We start from the raw sequence: 17,617 nt of genomic DNA, 5'->3' as shown, positions 1-17,617 counted from the left end.
CTTTTAACTTCCGATGATTCAGCAGAAGGGTTTCAAATGTTTTTTAGTGTATTAGTTTCCATTCATTCGAGTAGCAAAGCTTCTGCTGGTCACAAAGTTGTTGGTGAAGATCTTTACTTTGCGGTCGCTGCTTGTCGCTCATGCGCTGTTTCGATGTCCAACGTTACCCGTTCAGAAAATAAAGCAAGCTACTATCTCAGTTTTAAAATATACGAAAGGCGCATCATTTTTATTGTTTTTGTTATTATCTGTTTTGTGCCTTCTGTTTATGTAAACAATTTATAGCTACATTAAATGAAACGTATTTTTTCTTTTTCACATATTATTAATGTCCAAGCGCTAGATATCCAATTCTAGCAGGCACAGGTGGATTTCTATCTTCTCTCATATAAGATCTTTGCCCACACCAAAGACTGTAAACCCAAACGACTGACAAATCACACAACATCTGAACAATTACCAAAGACCAAGCTAACTTGAGATTTTCTTGGTTGTAAGACACATATTTACGAACGCTTTTATTCTCTCGTGTAAAAACAACGAATAATAATAATGATAAAAAGTATCGTCTACATTTAGACAGGCATTTTCAAGGCAGCTATGCCACAACAACCTGTTTTGAGCAAGTGACACAAGAGGTCGCTGTTTATCAAAAATCAGGATTTGTTGTCATGATTTATTCATTTATTTGGTCGTCTCTACAGGGTCTCTAACCCGCTTCTGTCCGATTTACATGTGATATGATTACTGCTAATTATAAAAGGCTAATCGTAAATTTTCTATTGTGTATCAAAATAACAGTTAACCATTTACACTATGGCAGAGCCACAGGGTAAACATCTCTGAGAGGGGGGGAAAAAAAAGGACACACATGAATGACAACATTTTTATTGAGTTTACCTTATGCAAGACCATATAGATCTATCCCCTTAACCTCATACTTAGTTTGTATATTTTTAACATTGCATAAGATCATATAGAAGTGATCGATGTAGTGATATGAGAACCTTATTCGTTTAAGTAACTGCTAGATTGAGGAAAAATGACACATTCATTCCCTCTGATTACAAGTGTGATCATCTTCAATCATGCATTACAGTGGTCTGTGGCTTATGACTTGAATGCAAAACAAACTGGGCACTTATAAGTATTAGGCTACAGATTTGATAAGTTTGTCCATCACATGAAATGATTATCAATGCCAAATGGTCAACCAGACAACCTGTTTGTGAAGGGCATTAAAGGTAATGTAGCTGCTTAAGTAGAGGAGTTAAACACCTCAGACCAGAGTATATCAAATGAGGTTACAACTGAACCAAGCAAATCAAACACAAAAACACATTAAATCTCATCGCAGGAAGAAAAAAAAAAAAAAAAAAAAGTCTCAAAAGAAGACCCAAATAAACCTTTGCTTTGAGCCGAAGCAGGTTAAGTTTCCTCATACTAAAAGTGAGCATCTCTGGCGTCAGAGAGGGCGGAAAGCAAGATTGTCTGCAACGCTCAAGCATAGGCTGTCAGAAACGGATGGAGTATCTTATGCACGTCCGTGTGAGTATCAGTTCGTGTGGAGTGGGGAGTGCTAGTTGCCACTGGTGCAGTCACACAAGTCAGACGAATGTTAACATGTGCGAGGGAGTGCAAGACAGTACAGAATTGGAAGGCTTCAGAATACTATAGCAAATGTAAACACAGCCTTGCTCTGGCAGGAAATCCAGTCTACTTTGATTGAACCTCTTTGCAGATGTCAAATTTTGCACTTTAAAAGCCCTTGTGTGTGTTTGTGTTTATACATATATATGTGTGTGTGTGTGTGTGTGTGTGTGTGTATCTATATCAAAAAACATGCATCCATACTTGTTTCTCCGACAATATAAAAATTATTTTAGTCAAGTGTGTATACGTGTACATGTGAGTAAATGGAGGTTTGTGTGTCGTTAACAAGTCTATATGTACAAAGTGTGCCAGCATTAAGAAAGTTTACTCATCCCTGACACTAAGATTAATGTGTACAATACACATAAGACATTGGATTTTGGTCATTGGGAAAAAAAGGCAACACTAAAATGATTATTTGTGAATGAAATATCCAACCTATCAAAACCACACATCAAACCTGAAAACAACTTTCTATAAAAAAAAGTGTTCTAAAATGCAGTATTTACATTAACAACATTACAGGCTTGTAAGCAATGTGCACAGTGTTGTTTTCCACTGTAGTGCTTGTAATGCTGTGTACGAAATCTACACAATTCAAAATGCTTAGAAGAATCTATCACAATGCAGGAAAAAATACATTTGTTTTGAAATGTAACAGTCAACTTCATAGCCAGCCAAGTATAGCTTTGTTGTTGGTTATCAAAACATGTTCCAGGCATGTTCTCAGTGAAAGACACCATTTTCAGCATCAGCTGTTTCAATCCAAACTCAGAAATCTCCAGAGTCCTGTACAAACAATGCAAAACACCACTTAACATTGTCAAGAGTTTCTCATTTTTAAAGATCCAGTATAAACAACTCCCATCTGAAGTTGTGTTTTCTATACAGTGTACAAAACGTGCAGTTTTTTTTAAGAGTTAAATATTAATATTGAATTTGGATTATTTACATCAAAACAAAAATCCTCTGGATATGAACAGAAAGTCCTTCACCACTGCCTTCAAACAGGTCTAGTCCCCAAACCTCTCACACAACAAATACCCCCCGAAAAAAAAAACAAAAAAACAAACAACTCAAACAAGATGTTCCCTCAAGCACACGAATTAAACGAGTTAAAGGTCCAGTGTGTAGGATTAAAGGGCATCTATTGGCAGAAATGGAGAATAATCTTAATAACTATGTTTTCATTTGTGTATAATCAGCTGAAAATAAGGGTTTTTGTTACCTCAAAATGAGCTTTTTACATCCGACAGTAGCCTAGAGTGGACCAAAAAGAACAAAAACTAAACAAAACACTGGCTCTGGAGAGTGCTTTTAGCATTTTTTGCGACCACTGTAGGTTCTCCTGCGTGCTTGGAAAGGGTGGGGGGGCGATGGGTTCAGTTGGTTGCTACAACCTCACCACTAGATGCCACTACATCCTACACACTTGTCTTTTACAGAAAACTCAGTGGGGGGAAAAATAAAGACGGCACTGTCTCGAGGACGTTTTTCCTGACAGCAAACAGGGCACCGCTGGAGGACACCGACGTTTCAAAAAAATAATATCGCAGTAAAACAGAAATCACATTTGAAACACCTTTGTCTATTTTGGCAGTTATCTTTAGACTTATGAACATGAGGAGGCCTCAAACTAAATTCAAGATGAGAAATATATCCGGCAGATTAAACATTTAGTGATTTTACATGTTGATATGACCAAAAGTCCACGTTAGCAGAGCAGCTCTACTCTGAAACACGCCAGTCTGAATGTGCAGGTCGAGGCGGGTCCAATACTTTGAAAGTTTCGTCCTTTTAAAACAGGTACGTGGACTTCCTGAAAATATAATAATAACTTAATCCCAGAGCACACAAAGGCCGCATCTGTGGGTTAATGCATTACTAAGGTTACAGGACAGAGCACATGGTGCCCCGAGCAGCTACACGATGAACACATTTACTTCTCAAGCCAAAAAAAGCAAAAGATAAAGTCTGTTGCATCGCAACATTGGAAGATATTTCTGCTGTATCGCTAAAGTTAGCTTCCTTAGCCTACATGAAACAATGGACTTTCACATGTCTGTTCTTTACAGGTCACTTCCTCATCAGCGATAAAGGCCTTGTTAACGTGTTAAATTACCTAATGCCCCTTTACTTACTGTATCAAATCACTGACATTTTTTGTTCACATCGTTTTCATCGCAGGCTGAGAATGTGTGTTGTGTAGCTGACATCCTCATGATCACAAATCTCAGTGTAACTGTTTCAAAGCTTTGGAAAAACGTTTCATCTATTTGTTTTGAGGGTGGATTTCACATTTAATAGCTTAACTCTTCAACATGCTCCAAATAAATGCATGATTCCCTTCTTAACATCTCTAGAACAATGATTTTGAGTTTGATACTTTTGAGTTCTAAAGACCACACTGATCCCTTACCAAACCCTTGAATTGAAGGATATAAGAATTAACTCGATAGGTGACCCTGAGTGAATCATTGGCCTTATATGATGACGGCCATATTTAATAGCATAAAACATGTAGATTGCAATTCCTTACTTTCAATCAGAAAAAAAAAAAACTTGCCGCTAATTTTAAAAAAAAAGGTCCAGTTTAAATGTGCAGGCACAAATTGTCAGTAAACAGACTTATTTACATCAAGAAATAAAAACGAAAATGGAGGGAAACCACGAAATAAATGCACACCCCCTTTAAATCTCCATTGTGCCAAACGTTCTTCCACAAAGATGATATGTTTGCATCATAACACCTGGAGCTCATAATACTGAGTCCTCTTCACATCCGGGAACCCCTTTCCTGAAGAATCTGCAGGGACAAAAGACCAAAAGTGAATAAATACAGAGCAAAAACACCAGGCATTACAGACAAAGGTCACGTAGTACCCGGATGCGCAGTCCTGTGCATCTCATTAGTCCCAGTCACTTCATATGTTTTACTGAAGCTCATATTCCTGCTACAGAGCGAACTCTCTCAGCCAGGGGCACTCATACGTTTACTCTACGTGCTGGCTGAATCAAACACACTGAACAGGGTGCAGAGAAAAAAGGGAAAGCTTGCACAAGTGAGGAAAATAATAGATATGCAGTATGGGGTTGTAGGGCCAATTCTGGGGGCGCTCATGAAGCAGAAAAGCTTGTCAGGTGGGATCAACCTTGGTAATGGAAAGACATGCTGCTGAAAGTAACCACAGCCCCCTCAGGGCTTATGAACCCGAGAGCCTTACTGAGGCAACAGCACAAATTATTTTGATCATAAATTCTATTGGTCGCACAAAAAAAAAAAAATCTTCCAATCAGCGTGAAACAATGCATGGCTCTTGAAGAAGTGCCTCAAGCCTGTATTCTTTCTAATGTCCAGCAGGGGGCGACTAGTCTGGTTGCAAAAGAAGGCTGATTGTATGTAAGCTTATGAGACAATGACCCTACTTCTCACTTGCCTGATTGCCTCAGTAAACATTTTCCAAATGAGTTTATGGTCTCAAGTCTTCTTTAATACACCCTGATGCTCATTTAGCAAATTATGATCCTATTAAGAGTGAAATAGATGCTGATGCAGGGTAATGCTTTTTGACCATGAAATGGACACAGGGAGCACTGTAACCCTTCCGGCCCTTTAAATGTCACTGAATGAGGGACAATGAGTCAAACTGCAGCAGCTGATGATTCAGCATGCCCTCCATCAACCAAGGCTGTGAGCATGACAATAATTACAAGGGTCTTATTTACACTACAGAAACACGACTTCCCATCTGGTTTCAAAGAGAGCTTCACCTGCAAAAGAAACGTTCGACCAGTCTCAGCAGGAGCTTTTTGATCTATCATTGCCTTGTAGAGGGCCACGGCTGGTTTTCAACCTGGATTCAGTCTCTTCACTCTGGTTTAAGTCAATTTTCAGCTCAAGCGGTCTTTGAACGCAAATGGGAACAAAGTTTTCAGTAATGGAAAGTGCATCAAGGAGGCACGGGAAAAGGAGGAGAGGGACAAACTCGGGAGGTGTGGTGGAGGGACTACGAGCACTTGAGCGCTCACCAGTGAGTCATAAGTGCTCAACTCTAATCAGAGTCATTCATTTCATAATCCGTCTCCTCGTCCTCGCTCTGAGCAACATGCAGCATGCAGATAGCACAGAAGAAGACAAGAAAGGCATGGCGTAAAATAATGGAAATGAATGGAGGTGCGAAACGTTGGAAAGGAGAACAAGGGGTCCAGAGGGGATTCACATTAACAACTACATTTAGTGTCTATGAAAAACTCAAGGAAACAAGTACAAATGTTACCCAAGGGCACCTTTCCAGCACCCTTCATTTCCTGTCACAACGGATTCCAAATTGTGCCATTTATCACAAATAAATCAGCTGCTTACTACAAAAACAAGAGCTAAATTTAGACCTCAATTCCTCGAATAGAAACAGTCATACTCAAGGACCCAGTTTGGATATAGTGCCCCTGGAAACATTCACCACAAAGTCTCTGCTCTCTCTGGTGGTGTTTAATGGTTCTATTAAAATAAAAAGCAGCATGAAAGTAAGTTTAACTGTGGGCTTCTTCTCATGCCGTTGCCTTTAAGGAGTCGGGGCTCCCGCAGAGACAAGCTAATGGGAGCTTCAGTTCCTCAGGGCGTGCCTCCTGCTTCGCTCCCAAAGCCCTTGAGAAAAGACCTTTCCAATAGCAGCACTAATCTGCAGACCTGTGCTCTCTTAATACCCCTGGCACGGATGATACTGTTTATTTTTTTTATTTCAGGTCAAATCTAACACAAGTCTGAGCGCTGGGTCGGTTCGGTTACAGAAACATCCAAATGAACGTCTGCTTTGCTTTACTTTATACATTTTATCTTCTTTTTTCTCAGATCGCTTACGGTTATACAGGCAGGCTGTTTTTCAACTGAGGGCCTGAATATTCACAATGTTCTCCTTCATAGAGGTTCCTCATCAATAAACCAGAGGTGCTTTCAGTCCCCTGGTGGCATGTTCATAAATGCAGCGCATTTAAAACATCCAGCACAGGCCATCACTCACAGATGTTTGCTATGGATGAATTTTCAACCGGCCCCTCTCCATGCACACTCACATACTTACCTTAGCCTTCTCACTGGGCTCACTGTTTGTCCCATATGACTGATTGTGCAGCTCCTTGGAGACTACGCACAGGAACTCGGCTTGGTCTTCGTTTCCATAGTTGTAAGAGGAGCCTATGCTGACCAGCTAGAGAGACATGGGAGCAGAGCACAGTGGAAGAATTAGCTTTAGACTGATGAAGTCGTACAGGCAAAAACTGGGTTACTCGTGGCAGGAAAACAGAGGCAAGGAGACGTTCGCGTAATGTAAAAGAGGATGACGACCAATCAAAGAGAACAGAGAGTCTACAGGTTCCTGCAACTTCAATTTAAGGCCTCTCAATATAATATGAAGGGTTTCACTAATTAGACATAGCTCAAAAGAGTTCATACAGACCAATTTGTATATATGGGTCTGTAACTCTCACTTTGAAGTTCCCATTTAGGATTAATTATCTGCCTTTATTAGATAGACAGCAATGCAGAACGCTGTATAATATTGGAGACACATAAAGGTCATTTAATCGTATTTAAACCAAAGATGTCATGATTGCACAATAACATGGTACACTGAGACAACTAGGCCAACAGGGCACCCCGCTTAAAGAACGTAAACTAATACACCAAGAGAAGGCAGAAGTTAGAGACTTCAAGACCAATCTCAAGACTTTAAGGCTGCATTGAAATGTGTCAGTTTTAAGTCAATACATTTCTAAAATGCAATGCAAACTGGATTTTCAAGACCCGCAGACATGCTAGCATTGAAAACCCAAAGTAAAATGTCTGTGAAGATCAAAAGGGCAGAGTTATCGAGATAAGTACACAGAAATGAAATAACTGGTGGTCCACAAATAGACGGTAATGACAATGAAAGAAATAGCACAAAGATGACACAGACAGAAAAAAAGATGATCAGCGGACAGTTAGTGAATTCAAGTGCAGGGACTCGGCCACATGAAGCAAACATGCTGGTTGAAAAAAAAATTTGATGGGGAGTGAAGGACTTGACTTGATCGGGACAAGCTTGCTTTAACGTTGCATCTCCTGCAACCCCCCTCCAAAACAGAGGAGCGAACTCCAAGACAGCTCACTGCTATCCATTAACACCAGTTCCATTTTTGAGGGCTCCGATTTGAATGCTAGTAGTACGACAACACGGACGATGTCTGCAGGATTTTCTCAAGCCATACAACTTCCATATTAATGAAGATAACACCATCAGTGCTAACAACACTAATGGTAACAGGTGATTAAAGGGGCATCCTCGAAAGGCTCAGTCATTCACAAGCAAATAACAATGAACCTGATCACCTGTGGAATAATCCAAACAGATGTTTTTGGAGAATTCCACAACTTTCTCAGTCTTTAGTTGCTCTATGTATCAAAAAGCATTAGCAAATTATCATTTACACAGCATCTCAGGAATTTAGGAATTGAGCTTGTCCATGAGCTCAGGAACACTTAACACTCTACCCTGTGATGCCAAAGCCATATATCAACAATGCCGTGGTCTGACGAGTCCACATTTCCAATTGTTCTTGGAAATCATGGACGTCATGTCCTCTGGGCTAAAGAGGAAAAGGACCATCCAGACCGTGACCACCTTTAAGTTCAAAAGCCAGCATCTGTGCTGGTGTGGGGGTCTGATAGTGCCCATGGTATGAGTAACTTAATGCTGAAAGGTACATATGAGGCTGCCATCCGGATGACATCTTCTTCTGCTTATTGCAGCAAAACAATGTCCAGCTACATTCTGCACGTTACAACAGCGTGGTTTCATACTAAAACACTGTGGGTACTAGATTTGCCTGCCTGAAGTCCGGACCTGTCTCCCATTGAAAATGTGTGCGGCATTATGAGGCGCAATATGTAACAATGCAGACCCCAGACTGTTGAGCAACTGAAGTCATATATCAAGCAGGAATGGGAAAGAATTTCACTTTGAAACCCTCAACAATTAATGTCCTCATTTCCCAAACACTCAGTGAGTGTTGTGAAGAGAAAAGGTGATGTAACACAGTGGTAAACATGTCCCCGTCCCAACGTTTTTGGAAAGTGCTGCAGGCCTCAAATTCAGGAAGACTGTATATTCACAAAAAAAAAAAAAAAAAAAACCATTATATAACATATTATATCTTGTCTTGTATTCAACTGAATACAGGTGGAAAAGGATTTGAAAATCATTGCACTTCACATTTTAGCCAACATCCAAACTTTGTTTTTGAACCAGGCTTGCAGAAACTATGAGCTGCATCCAATACTCTGCTTTCTATGACTCATTATATGTTGCTTTGGCTGCATGGCTTACCAGTCTACCACAAGGGTTTACCTAAGATTTGTGAGGGAACTGTGTGCAAAACAACTCAAATTCAACCAGTCAGTGAAGCTACTGCTGGTGACAGCGAGTGACCTTTTCCTCCAAACACTGAATGTGTCGGTCAGGAAACAATTTGCTATGAGAAAATCCCACGCATGACATCTTTAGAAAGCACTTTTACAATCATAATGGTCTTTTCTAATGTTCCTATTCCCAGTCAGGTCAGTTGAATAAAAGACACAAAAGGACACAATAGGACAAATACAGGGGAGTCATCTTAAAAACTGAATGTTAAGTGTGTGCACACTGCAGGATACATGTATACCGTTTGTACCCAGGTGTGCATGTTCAGACATGCATTGCCTCATTAGCCACTGCTGCTGGAGACTTGTTGTTGTTAAGTGTTCTCTCTTACATGAGGCATCACAGCAGAAAAAAATAAAAAACACCAAATAATCTCAACCAGCTAACATGGATTTTACTTGTCACACTGCTTAAGATTCAACACGCACCAAAAAACACTTTAACAGATTCTCTATGTTCACGGGAGTCTTTAAGACGCAGCACGTCATTAAGGCTCACCTCCCTGAAAGACTCTCCTGGGCTGAGCTGACGACTGAGCTTTAGGCTTGCATAAGGAGTGTTTCTAGGAGTTTCCCATCTGACCCATGTAAGGAGATTAGAGATTTCAGCTCTAATGGGAGATCCAGTGATCCCTCCTCTCAGAGAGATTCATTCACACAAAATACACACTCCCAACACCCAAACATGTGGTTTCTCACTAGAGAAATTTGCCTTCGGCATTTCCAGCTGAACACAAACTCTCATATAAACTTGGATTATTCTGTCTTAATGTTGGATTCCGTTTCAATTACCTGCAGGGAAGATAAAACAACATTTTTATTCAAAGTTTCTCCTCTAAACAACCACAACTATATCACATCACAGCCCCCCAAAACAGCCAAGTGGCTACATCAAAGCAAAAACACAGAAGGCTGTTTGACAAGCTTACAAACTGTGAATGCAGTATGATTAAAAGAACAGTGTAATAAAATAAAACCACAGACAAGAAAAAAGGTGTCACGTTCTCTTGGCCTCACTGGTGAGCAAGCAGTACAGATGAACATTGAGGAAAAAAAAAAAAAAAAAAAGACCAACAGCTATGTGTCTACTTGGGACAAACAATGGCCAACGGGGTGTGTATGGACAACATGGGGACCATGCAGTGACCAGCCCGTGGACAGAAATTTGAGGGACACACCTCTCCGCTGTTGTTTGGCAAAGCAGACTCCTCTCCCTTCACCTCCCTTGACACAATCAGCAGAAACTCTGACTGGTGGGCCCGCCCGTAACCTATACTGACAAGCTGCAACAACCAATCAGAGCACAGACGGGATGCCCGGATCACGTATGCGGACATTGAGAAAGATGTGATTTGCTGTTTCGGCTTTTTAGCCATTTCCAATATTGAGGATTGGACTTTCTGGGTCAATGTGAGCATAGCGGGGTGGGTGAAGCACATGAAAGGAGGATTGCTGCCGTGACCCTGCAGGAGGAGATTTACCTGTTCAAACTTCCAGCCGTCGGACATGGTAGACACCATCTGCGTCAGCTCCTCCTCCTGGCACTGCAGCACCCGGTACACATGCTTCACCGGAACCTGAGAGGAGGGACGAGCACGGGAGGGAAATGGGATGGAAAAGGAGAGATAACAGTTGATGAAATGAACAAATCAGGATCGTTGCATTCATGGAGAAACCTATCTAAACAGAACTTGTTATACCTGTGATGTTTTACAGTCACGTTCCCTGATCTTGTCTTTGATGAGCTTTATTAATGATGTGATGTTGTAGAATTCAGCTTCTTCTAGAACACCTAAAACAGTGAATAAGAAACACATAACAGCATCTACTTTAGGGTTTTGCAAGGACGCTGTAGTCCACAACAAAATCAAGCGAATGAAGGAAAGCATGTCATCTCATATTCCACAGTTACCTTCCTCTGCCAGGTCCCTGTTGAGCACCAGTTTGCCATGCCTCAAGTAGTTAAGCACTGGCCCAAAGTATGTGGGGTCTCTGTCTATGAGATAGGCACCAGTTTCATCCTGAAAAGCAGAACAGAAGGAGGATGAGATGAATAAATAACACTGCATTCACTGTTCTATTCGAAGAAACAATCCGACATTTAGGAAAAATGCTTATTTCTGGTTACTGATGTATGCATCCAGTAAAGGGAACGCACGCACAGAGATTTCAAACCTTCTCATCCTACTCTGGGTAAAATGAAAATGGTATTTTCCCAAAATGTCAGCCTTCCTTTAAAAAGAGACAATGAGCGGGCGTACATCTTAATCGAAACATAATCTGTTCTCGGGGGCTGGCAACACTGTGCATCAGTAGATAGAACTCAAGGGATGAGAATTACGAGGTCAGCTCCTGTGCTGATAATCTCTACAGAGGTTGAGAGGACGTGTGCACACAGAGCGCCACACACATACAACAGCATTGGGATATCACTTCACTACTCCCAGAGGCCTTGGGTTTGATCCTGATTCCTTCACAACCGTTGGGTATTCCCCTATTTCTGTAAGTACTGCGATTAGACCGTCTTTGTCTCATGGGGGAAAAGGAGGCTAAAACAATTAGAGCAGAACAGAAAAAGATTCGGAACAGAAGGCTGGATCCACCAGGGGGACCAGGAGGAAGCACCTTGGCTTACAACCGACAATTAGCCTAGTCTGGTTCGAACACATAATATGAAAGTCAGTTTGAGCAGCTGTTTAACTACTGCTGCTGACACCAGTTTACTTAATACGATGTGACATTTAGTGAGTCAAATGTGCATGACATTTAGTAAAACACTCAGCATGAAGGAAAAGCCTTAAGCAAATTTTGTGCTAATCTTCAAATGCTGCAGGATGTTTGACTAGTTTGCATCAGACGAGTATATGGCTTCAGAGGCAAACTTGACAAATTAGCAGCAGTGCCGGTCGGTGCAACAACACAGCTCAGCAATACTGTCATACACTCCAAGCCATGACCAAACTCATGCATCCAGGCAGGTGTACGCCAAAGTGCACATTCATAGTTACCTTATCTTCACGAGTCCAGACATGGATTCAACTCAAAACCCATTAATCTTTCCAATAATGAGAAAAGGTCCCACTGCATTTTCTTTTGTAATGAATCTCTGAACCCTCTTAGCTGGCTGACCTCCTTTCCAAAGCAAAAATATCCCACCGGAGCCCAACGGAGCTCTATTCTGGTCCCACTGCCCTGTGTCAGTTCCTTACATTTCCATAGTCGCTGAAGTTTAAGCACAAGCACAGGTGGGCCTGCGTGGATGAAACAAGACAAGGCCAAAGCTGAACAACTGACCACAGTCGAACCACGCTGCAGATCAAGGTTGGTTTTAACATAGAGCTGCAATGCACTAGATTGCCTAGCTATTGCCAGTTTAAGTAACATTATCAAAAACAAGAACTGCCGTGTTTTTCTATGACATCCAGTGACCTTGATAACAAGATGGTGTTGGGTGGTTAAGGCTCTCTCCTCAATTCCCTTTTGGTTCTTCACTATCACCTATCCAATAAAGAACCTGCTGAAGGAACATGCTGAACTTGGGCTGGCTTTGAATGTTAACCTGATGTGGGCTCGGGAGTAAAAAAAAAATTAGTACGACTGAATTCCGTTTGGTGCTTTGGTTTCAGGATTCCAAGTATGGTGCACATTGGCTCACTGTCACATGGGGACACTTGTACAATAGAGCCACTGCTGATGTGATTAGCAACACCATGGCTCATCCTACTATGACAAATCAAAATGTCTGCAGTGAAATAAGGCTTATTTGTACCGTACAAATAAACTTTTGTATACTACCTTAAAAAACACCCACTGATCAAACACTTTGCTTAGAAACTTTCTGCTTCCTGACCTGTTGTGCTGACAAGCCTGTTGCTGGTCTTCTGGGTGCACATGCATCTGTGGGGAATTTGGGGTGACGGTGACCCAGTTCAGAGAAAGATGATTATGGGGGCTCGGATATGGCCCCATGTACACAAAGGGGACATTGTTTTTAATTAAAAACAAAAGGCTGTGTCTCTGGGGGCCCAGGCTGGGGAGCACAGGGCAACAAACAGAAGGGTGGGGACAGTGAGGGAATAGGAGGAAGGCTGCTGGGATGTACTGTAGACAGACAGGAAAAGAGAAGGAAAAGTGACGAAATTGAAGGGAAGAAGTGCAGAGAAAGTACATTTATATAAACAAAAGCACCTTTTCATGTATGAATATTAAGGTTGTGAAGAAAAAACAGAACAGGTAAAGTAACAACAAACTATCCTGACAGACACAAAATCTTCATTCATACCTCAAAGATGTTGATTAATTAAATACAAACAATATACCTGCATGGAACCAACTGCTTAAACTTGAGACCAGATGATATCAACAGATACACTGGTAAGTGTCAACACCGCCTACAATAACCACCAGAAATAGGTCAGTTCAGTGTAGGTCAGGCACGCTACGTGGCTACACTGTGATTAAGCCTTGCAAAAATATTGAAACTGCAAAGCCTTCCGTACATACAGTAAAAGGAGCAAATCCAAACTGAAGACAACTTAAAATTGAGGTAAACAAAAGCTAATTAGAAGGGTGGGCCTCTCAGCAGAGGCAAGTGTAGAGTATTAACCTTATCATTCTTCTCCAACACAAAATACATATCCTCCCACAGGAAACACCATGGTGACCCACCCTTCAGGCACATTATGTCCAATAAGGCTTTCTGCAGACACATCAACACTCAAAGTCAATTCTTAATTCAACAAAATTAACAAGCCACTGCATGTTTGCTCCCCAGTACGACAATGGGTGTACATGAAAACTTTGCAGGCAGGTGTGGGGATACTCGCTGCTAAATTTCATATAGGCTTTCAAACAATAAACCAGATGGTTGCCAGTAACAATCAAAGAAAAAAAAAAGTGACTGCAGGATGATGAAAACAATAAACACGATCACGTAAAGCCATTCTAACTTGCTCAGGCCAAGAATATAAAGAATGAAAGCATTATCAAATGCTGCCTTCAGTGCAGCCGAGCTGGAGAACAAGCCCACTGCAGAAACAGTACTTAAAGATGTTGCAGTGGATCTTCTGAGTCACATGACTGGAGTTACTTAGCCAAGTGGAAGTCTGATCCTCGAAGAGTAGGAGCCAGGAGTCCCTCTGGAGTACAAGCAGTAATGGCATAGTAAAATAGGCCTTCATCTTTTCAATAATACACGCATCATATCAGGGCTGTATTATGTGAAACTATCTCATATTTCAAGATATTTAACACTGTCATTTGAACGTGAGTTTGACCTTTCACCAGGGCTGGGAGGAACTTCTCGCCTTTCTACCATTTTCAGCTGTGCAAGGCAACACCATCAGTGCACTTTGCAGAACAATTTATGATGGAGGAGTGCTTCAGGCAGTAAATGAACGGCTCTTTTTAAAAGTCCCCTAAAAGCTTTGCTGTCATGATGAGAGGCGGTTAAGTAGCTGCACGGCTAAGCTGGAAAGCAAGGAAATCACTGCAACCTGGAGTTTTCTCTAGGCAGAACAGCAAATGTGTGTTGCAATAGAAAAAGAGGCTCTAAGTGAAATGGTTGGTCTCCCTGATGACGGAGTTTAGTGCGTGACAAAACTCTAGTGAGCACCATTTTAAATTTAGTGCAACACGGGGCTATGCTCAATTGTGAATAAAGTTGCTTTCGACTGATAAAGCCAATAGGACCAGCCTTGAGTCATACCTGATTTGCCAACAGAACCCTGCAGTGCTCTGTTGAGCACTTAGTGTGAGAAGAAACAAGAGCAGACCGAGATATCACTGTTAAATATTTACGTTGCCTCCCACAGTGTGCTCAGGCATGACATACAACCTGAATCTAGCATTAAATGCGGCCATATTTCTCTCACACATGCCGCAGAGAGAACTTCTCCGGGCATCAAATGGATATGAATATGAAAAGAATAAGACGTTGAAGGAACAAGAATCCTTTGTGATGGGGTGTTTGAAAAATTGATGCAGCTCTCAAAGCTAGAACGCTGGGTCTCTACTTGAGAAGTCCTGAGCTGAGTAGTTTGAAAGCAGGACTCTGCCAAAGGGATGGGTGCCCATTGATGTGCATCTCTCAGCTTGTTGACAAGACAATTGACAATTCTGAAAGCAGTACCCACTTATGATCTTGCAGCATGAATTAGTCACTTAAACCTAACAAACGTCGTAACAACAATATCACTCTAAGATGACAGCAATTAGAAGCATGTCTGTTATGGGATAAACTATCTAAACAGAATACTTATAAATATGAGATCATCAGCTGTTATGGCAGTGCACCTCATAGCACTTCCTCCACTTTCTCCCTGATCTACCCCAATGTGCAAAACAGGCTCCAGTCAACAACATGAATAATGCAGTTCTCCTCAAGAGTCCTGCTGAAGCACGTCAGCCTGCGTGACTGAGAGCTGAACCACTCATTTCCTTGGCTGGGAAACACAATACTGCATTCGCCCAAAAACAGAGCTCCTCACTGATCCGTTACTCTGCTGGGCTTCCTATTCACATGCAGGATTGTGTGACGCAAAAAACACAACAACTTTGCTGGCTCAGTTGCAAATTAGATGAAATCATGTCAACATATACAGCTGAGACACAGTAGTGAGCGAAATAATATCTAATAATAACCTGTCCTGTGCTGGGTGCTATCTTAAACCAGACTGTCTGCAGGTACAGTAATGGCATGAGAGTCTGATACACACTTAAGACAAGGGATTGAGATGGACTGATCCGATGCTCATGGGAGGATAGGCTGACAAAAAAGCAAGCTGATTATTCAGAGATTAAGATATTTGCATGAAAATACGAGATGAGCCATGGTCTCAGCTTAGCATAAAGGGGGACAGAGGTGAAGATTAAACTGTGCAAGTAGATGAAAACAATGAATAATGGGACAGCAAAATGAACGATGAAAAGCGGAGCACATTACACTATGTATACAGACACTAATACATTGTGTTTGACAGAGCTTGGGGCCCTTCAAGCACACACGCTACTGTTAAAACTGGCAGATGGACAAACAGAGAGGAGGCTGCATCTGGAGCACTGAGGCCATTCAGGGAGATGAGTGACTTCATCCCTAGCTTTCAGTTGTCAGCAGCACCTCACCCCACTTGGCAATGACTTATGCACTCATTAGGGGAGCCTCACCACCAGCACAGAGGCTGATTACTGCAGAGCAAACACAGCCAAGTAACAGACTAGCCTCTGGAGAGGGAGGGAAAAAACACAAATTGATCGGGCAATAAAGTCCTATATGTGGAGATCATTTAACCAGTTAATTATAGCAACAACGCTGGCGACATTACAATCACTGGATGGACCAGAAAAAAAACTACAGATGAACAGTATATCAATAGTGTAGAATTTTTGCACTCATTTGTCTGCGAAGTTAAAGTTAAATAACCCACCTTAAGATGGAATAAATATTACAGTAAAATTGGGCTACACCAACTATACAGTGAGGTTCAAAGACGACTATATAACAGGACTTTTTGTCAAAACTGTCCAGGTTAAGAGGAAGATTGGGATGTCACTATTTGACATCTGACACCTCGATCGGTACAACGCAATGCAATGGCCTCAGATGGGGAAAGTTTCCAACTGCTGAGGCGACTTAATATATTGACTAGAAAACCTATAGAAAAAATTACAAATCATGCGCTATTTTCAGCTGTACAATACATTTAGGCAACCGGAAGACCTGACAGTTTATCTTGTTAAAGACCCATTACGAGCCAGCTAAGTTAGAGACACAGGCTAGCATCAAGATCGTATGTCATGTGGTGACTGTCGGAATCTAGCTAGCTTAGCGGGCTAATGCTAACTAGCCACAAAAAAATTCGAGTTAGCACTAAGTATGAATAGACGATGACTTTCACAAAACTGTGGCTCTGGTTAAGCAAGCTGGCAAGCGCGCTCACCAGCCACCCCAACTGCTTCACAGTGCAGTCAGTAAATACAAGCTAATTTAGTGGGAAATACAATTGAGTTAACCAACTGCGCTCCTAACTACAACGCTAACTAGCTGGACTAGCATAGCATTTAACGTTACCTTGTCGGAGTCGAGCTCGGGGTCAGCTTGGCTCAGTCTGTAAAGAAATGATTTTGGATCTCGACACAGCGTCTGTCTCGTTGTCAAAAAATACGTCCCGCCGACGTTTAGTCGAATCCATTTCGATGCCCCGACACCGGCTGAGATGTTTCTCTCCGCCGGAGAATGGGCCAAACATCTCCGGTGAACGGAGCTGCTTGTCTCGGAGCTGTTCTCTGCCATCCCTCTCCTCGTCTCCTCCGCCCTCGGCTCGACTGTCTGTGCGGCTGACAGGAAATATCCAAGCTGCAGCCACCAACTTGAGAGTCCACGATTCATGCAAAGCAGGCTGCCAGCGCCTCAGCCACTCCTACTAGCCCACTCAACCAGCACTGACAGACACTTGCATAAATTATTCTAGAGAAAAGAGGTCCTCCCCAGCTTGATCGACCGACGCTTCA

General features: G+C 41.8%; 1 protein-coding gene across 5 annotated transcripts; it reads right to left on the bottom strand.

The window, feature by feature from the left end:
- Positions 1 to 872: 872 nt before the first annotated feature.
- On the bottom strand, positions 873 to 17,499 carry kctd5b (potassium channel tetramerization domain containing 5b). 5 transcript variants are annotated; one of them, XM_076759970.1, is made up of 8 exons: positions 17,178 to 17,499; positions 11,022 to 11,130; positions 10,810 to 10,901; positions 10,591 to 10,686; positions 10,288 to 10,392; positions 6,732 to 6,857; positions 5,683 to 5,750; positions 4,350 to 4,459 (listed from the first exon to the last, which is right to left on the bottom strand). In XM_076759970.1, the coding sequence occupies exons 1-7, from the start codon at positions 17,493 to 17,495 to the stop codon at positions 5,706 to 5,708; spliced, it is 891 nt and encodes a 296-aa protein (XP_076616085.1). In that variant the 5' UTR covers positions 17,496 to 17,499; the 3' UTR covers positions 4,350 to 4,459; positions 5,683 to 5,705. The 5 variants fall into 5 exon arrangements, with proteins under 5 accessions (XP_076616086.1, XP_076616088.1, XP_076616085.1 ...); XM_076759971.1 differs by lacking the exon at positions 5,683 to 5,750 and having other exon boundaries at positions 873 to 4,459; positions 17,178 to 17,496; XM_076759972.1 differs by lacking the exon at positions 10,288 to 10,392 and having other exon boundaries at positions 17,178 to 17,497.
- Positions 17,500 to 17,617: the final 118 nt, after the last annotated feature.

The sequence above is a fragment of the Chaetodon auriga genome, chromosome 20 (genome assembly GCF_051107435.1).
Source record: "Chaetodon auriga isolate fChaAug3 chromosome 20, fChaAug3.hap1, whole genome shotgun sequence".
NCBI classification, from domain to species: domain Eukaryota; kingdom Metazoa; phylum Chordata; class Actinopteri; order Chaetodontiformes; family Chaetodontidae; genus Chaetodon; species Chaetodon auriga.
This window is presented reverse-complemented; position numbering and strand designations above follow the sequence as displayed.

Bases quoted from the DNA above. Each gene is read 5' to 3' on its own strand.
- kctd5b (XM_076759970.1), bottom strand. From the start codon at position 17,495: ATGAATCGTGGACTCTCAAGTTGGTGGCTGCAGCTTGGATATTTCCTG. The intron at 11,131-17,177 runs GTAACGTTAAAT...TCTGCTTTTCAG, and splicing joins CCGAGCTCGACTCCGACAAG to GATGAAACTGGTGCCTATCT. The intron at 6,858-10,287 runs GTGTGTCCCTCA...ATGTCTCTCTAG, and splicing joins TGCCAAACAACAGCGGAGAG to CTGGTCAGCATAGGCTCCTC.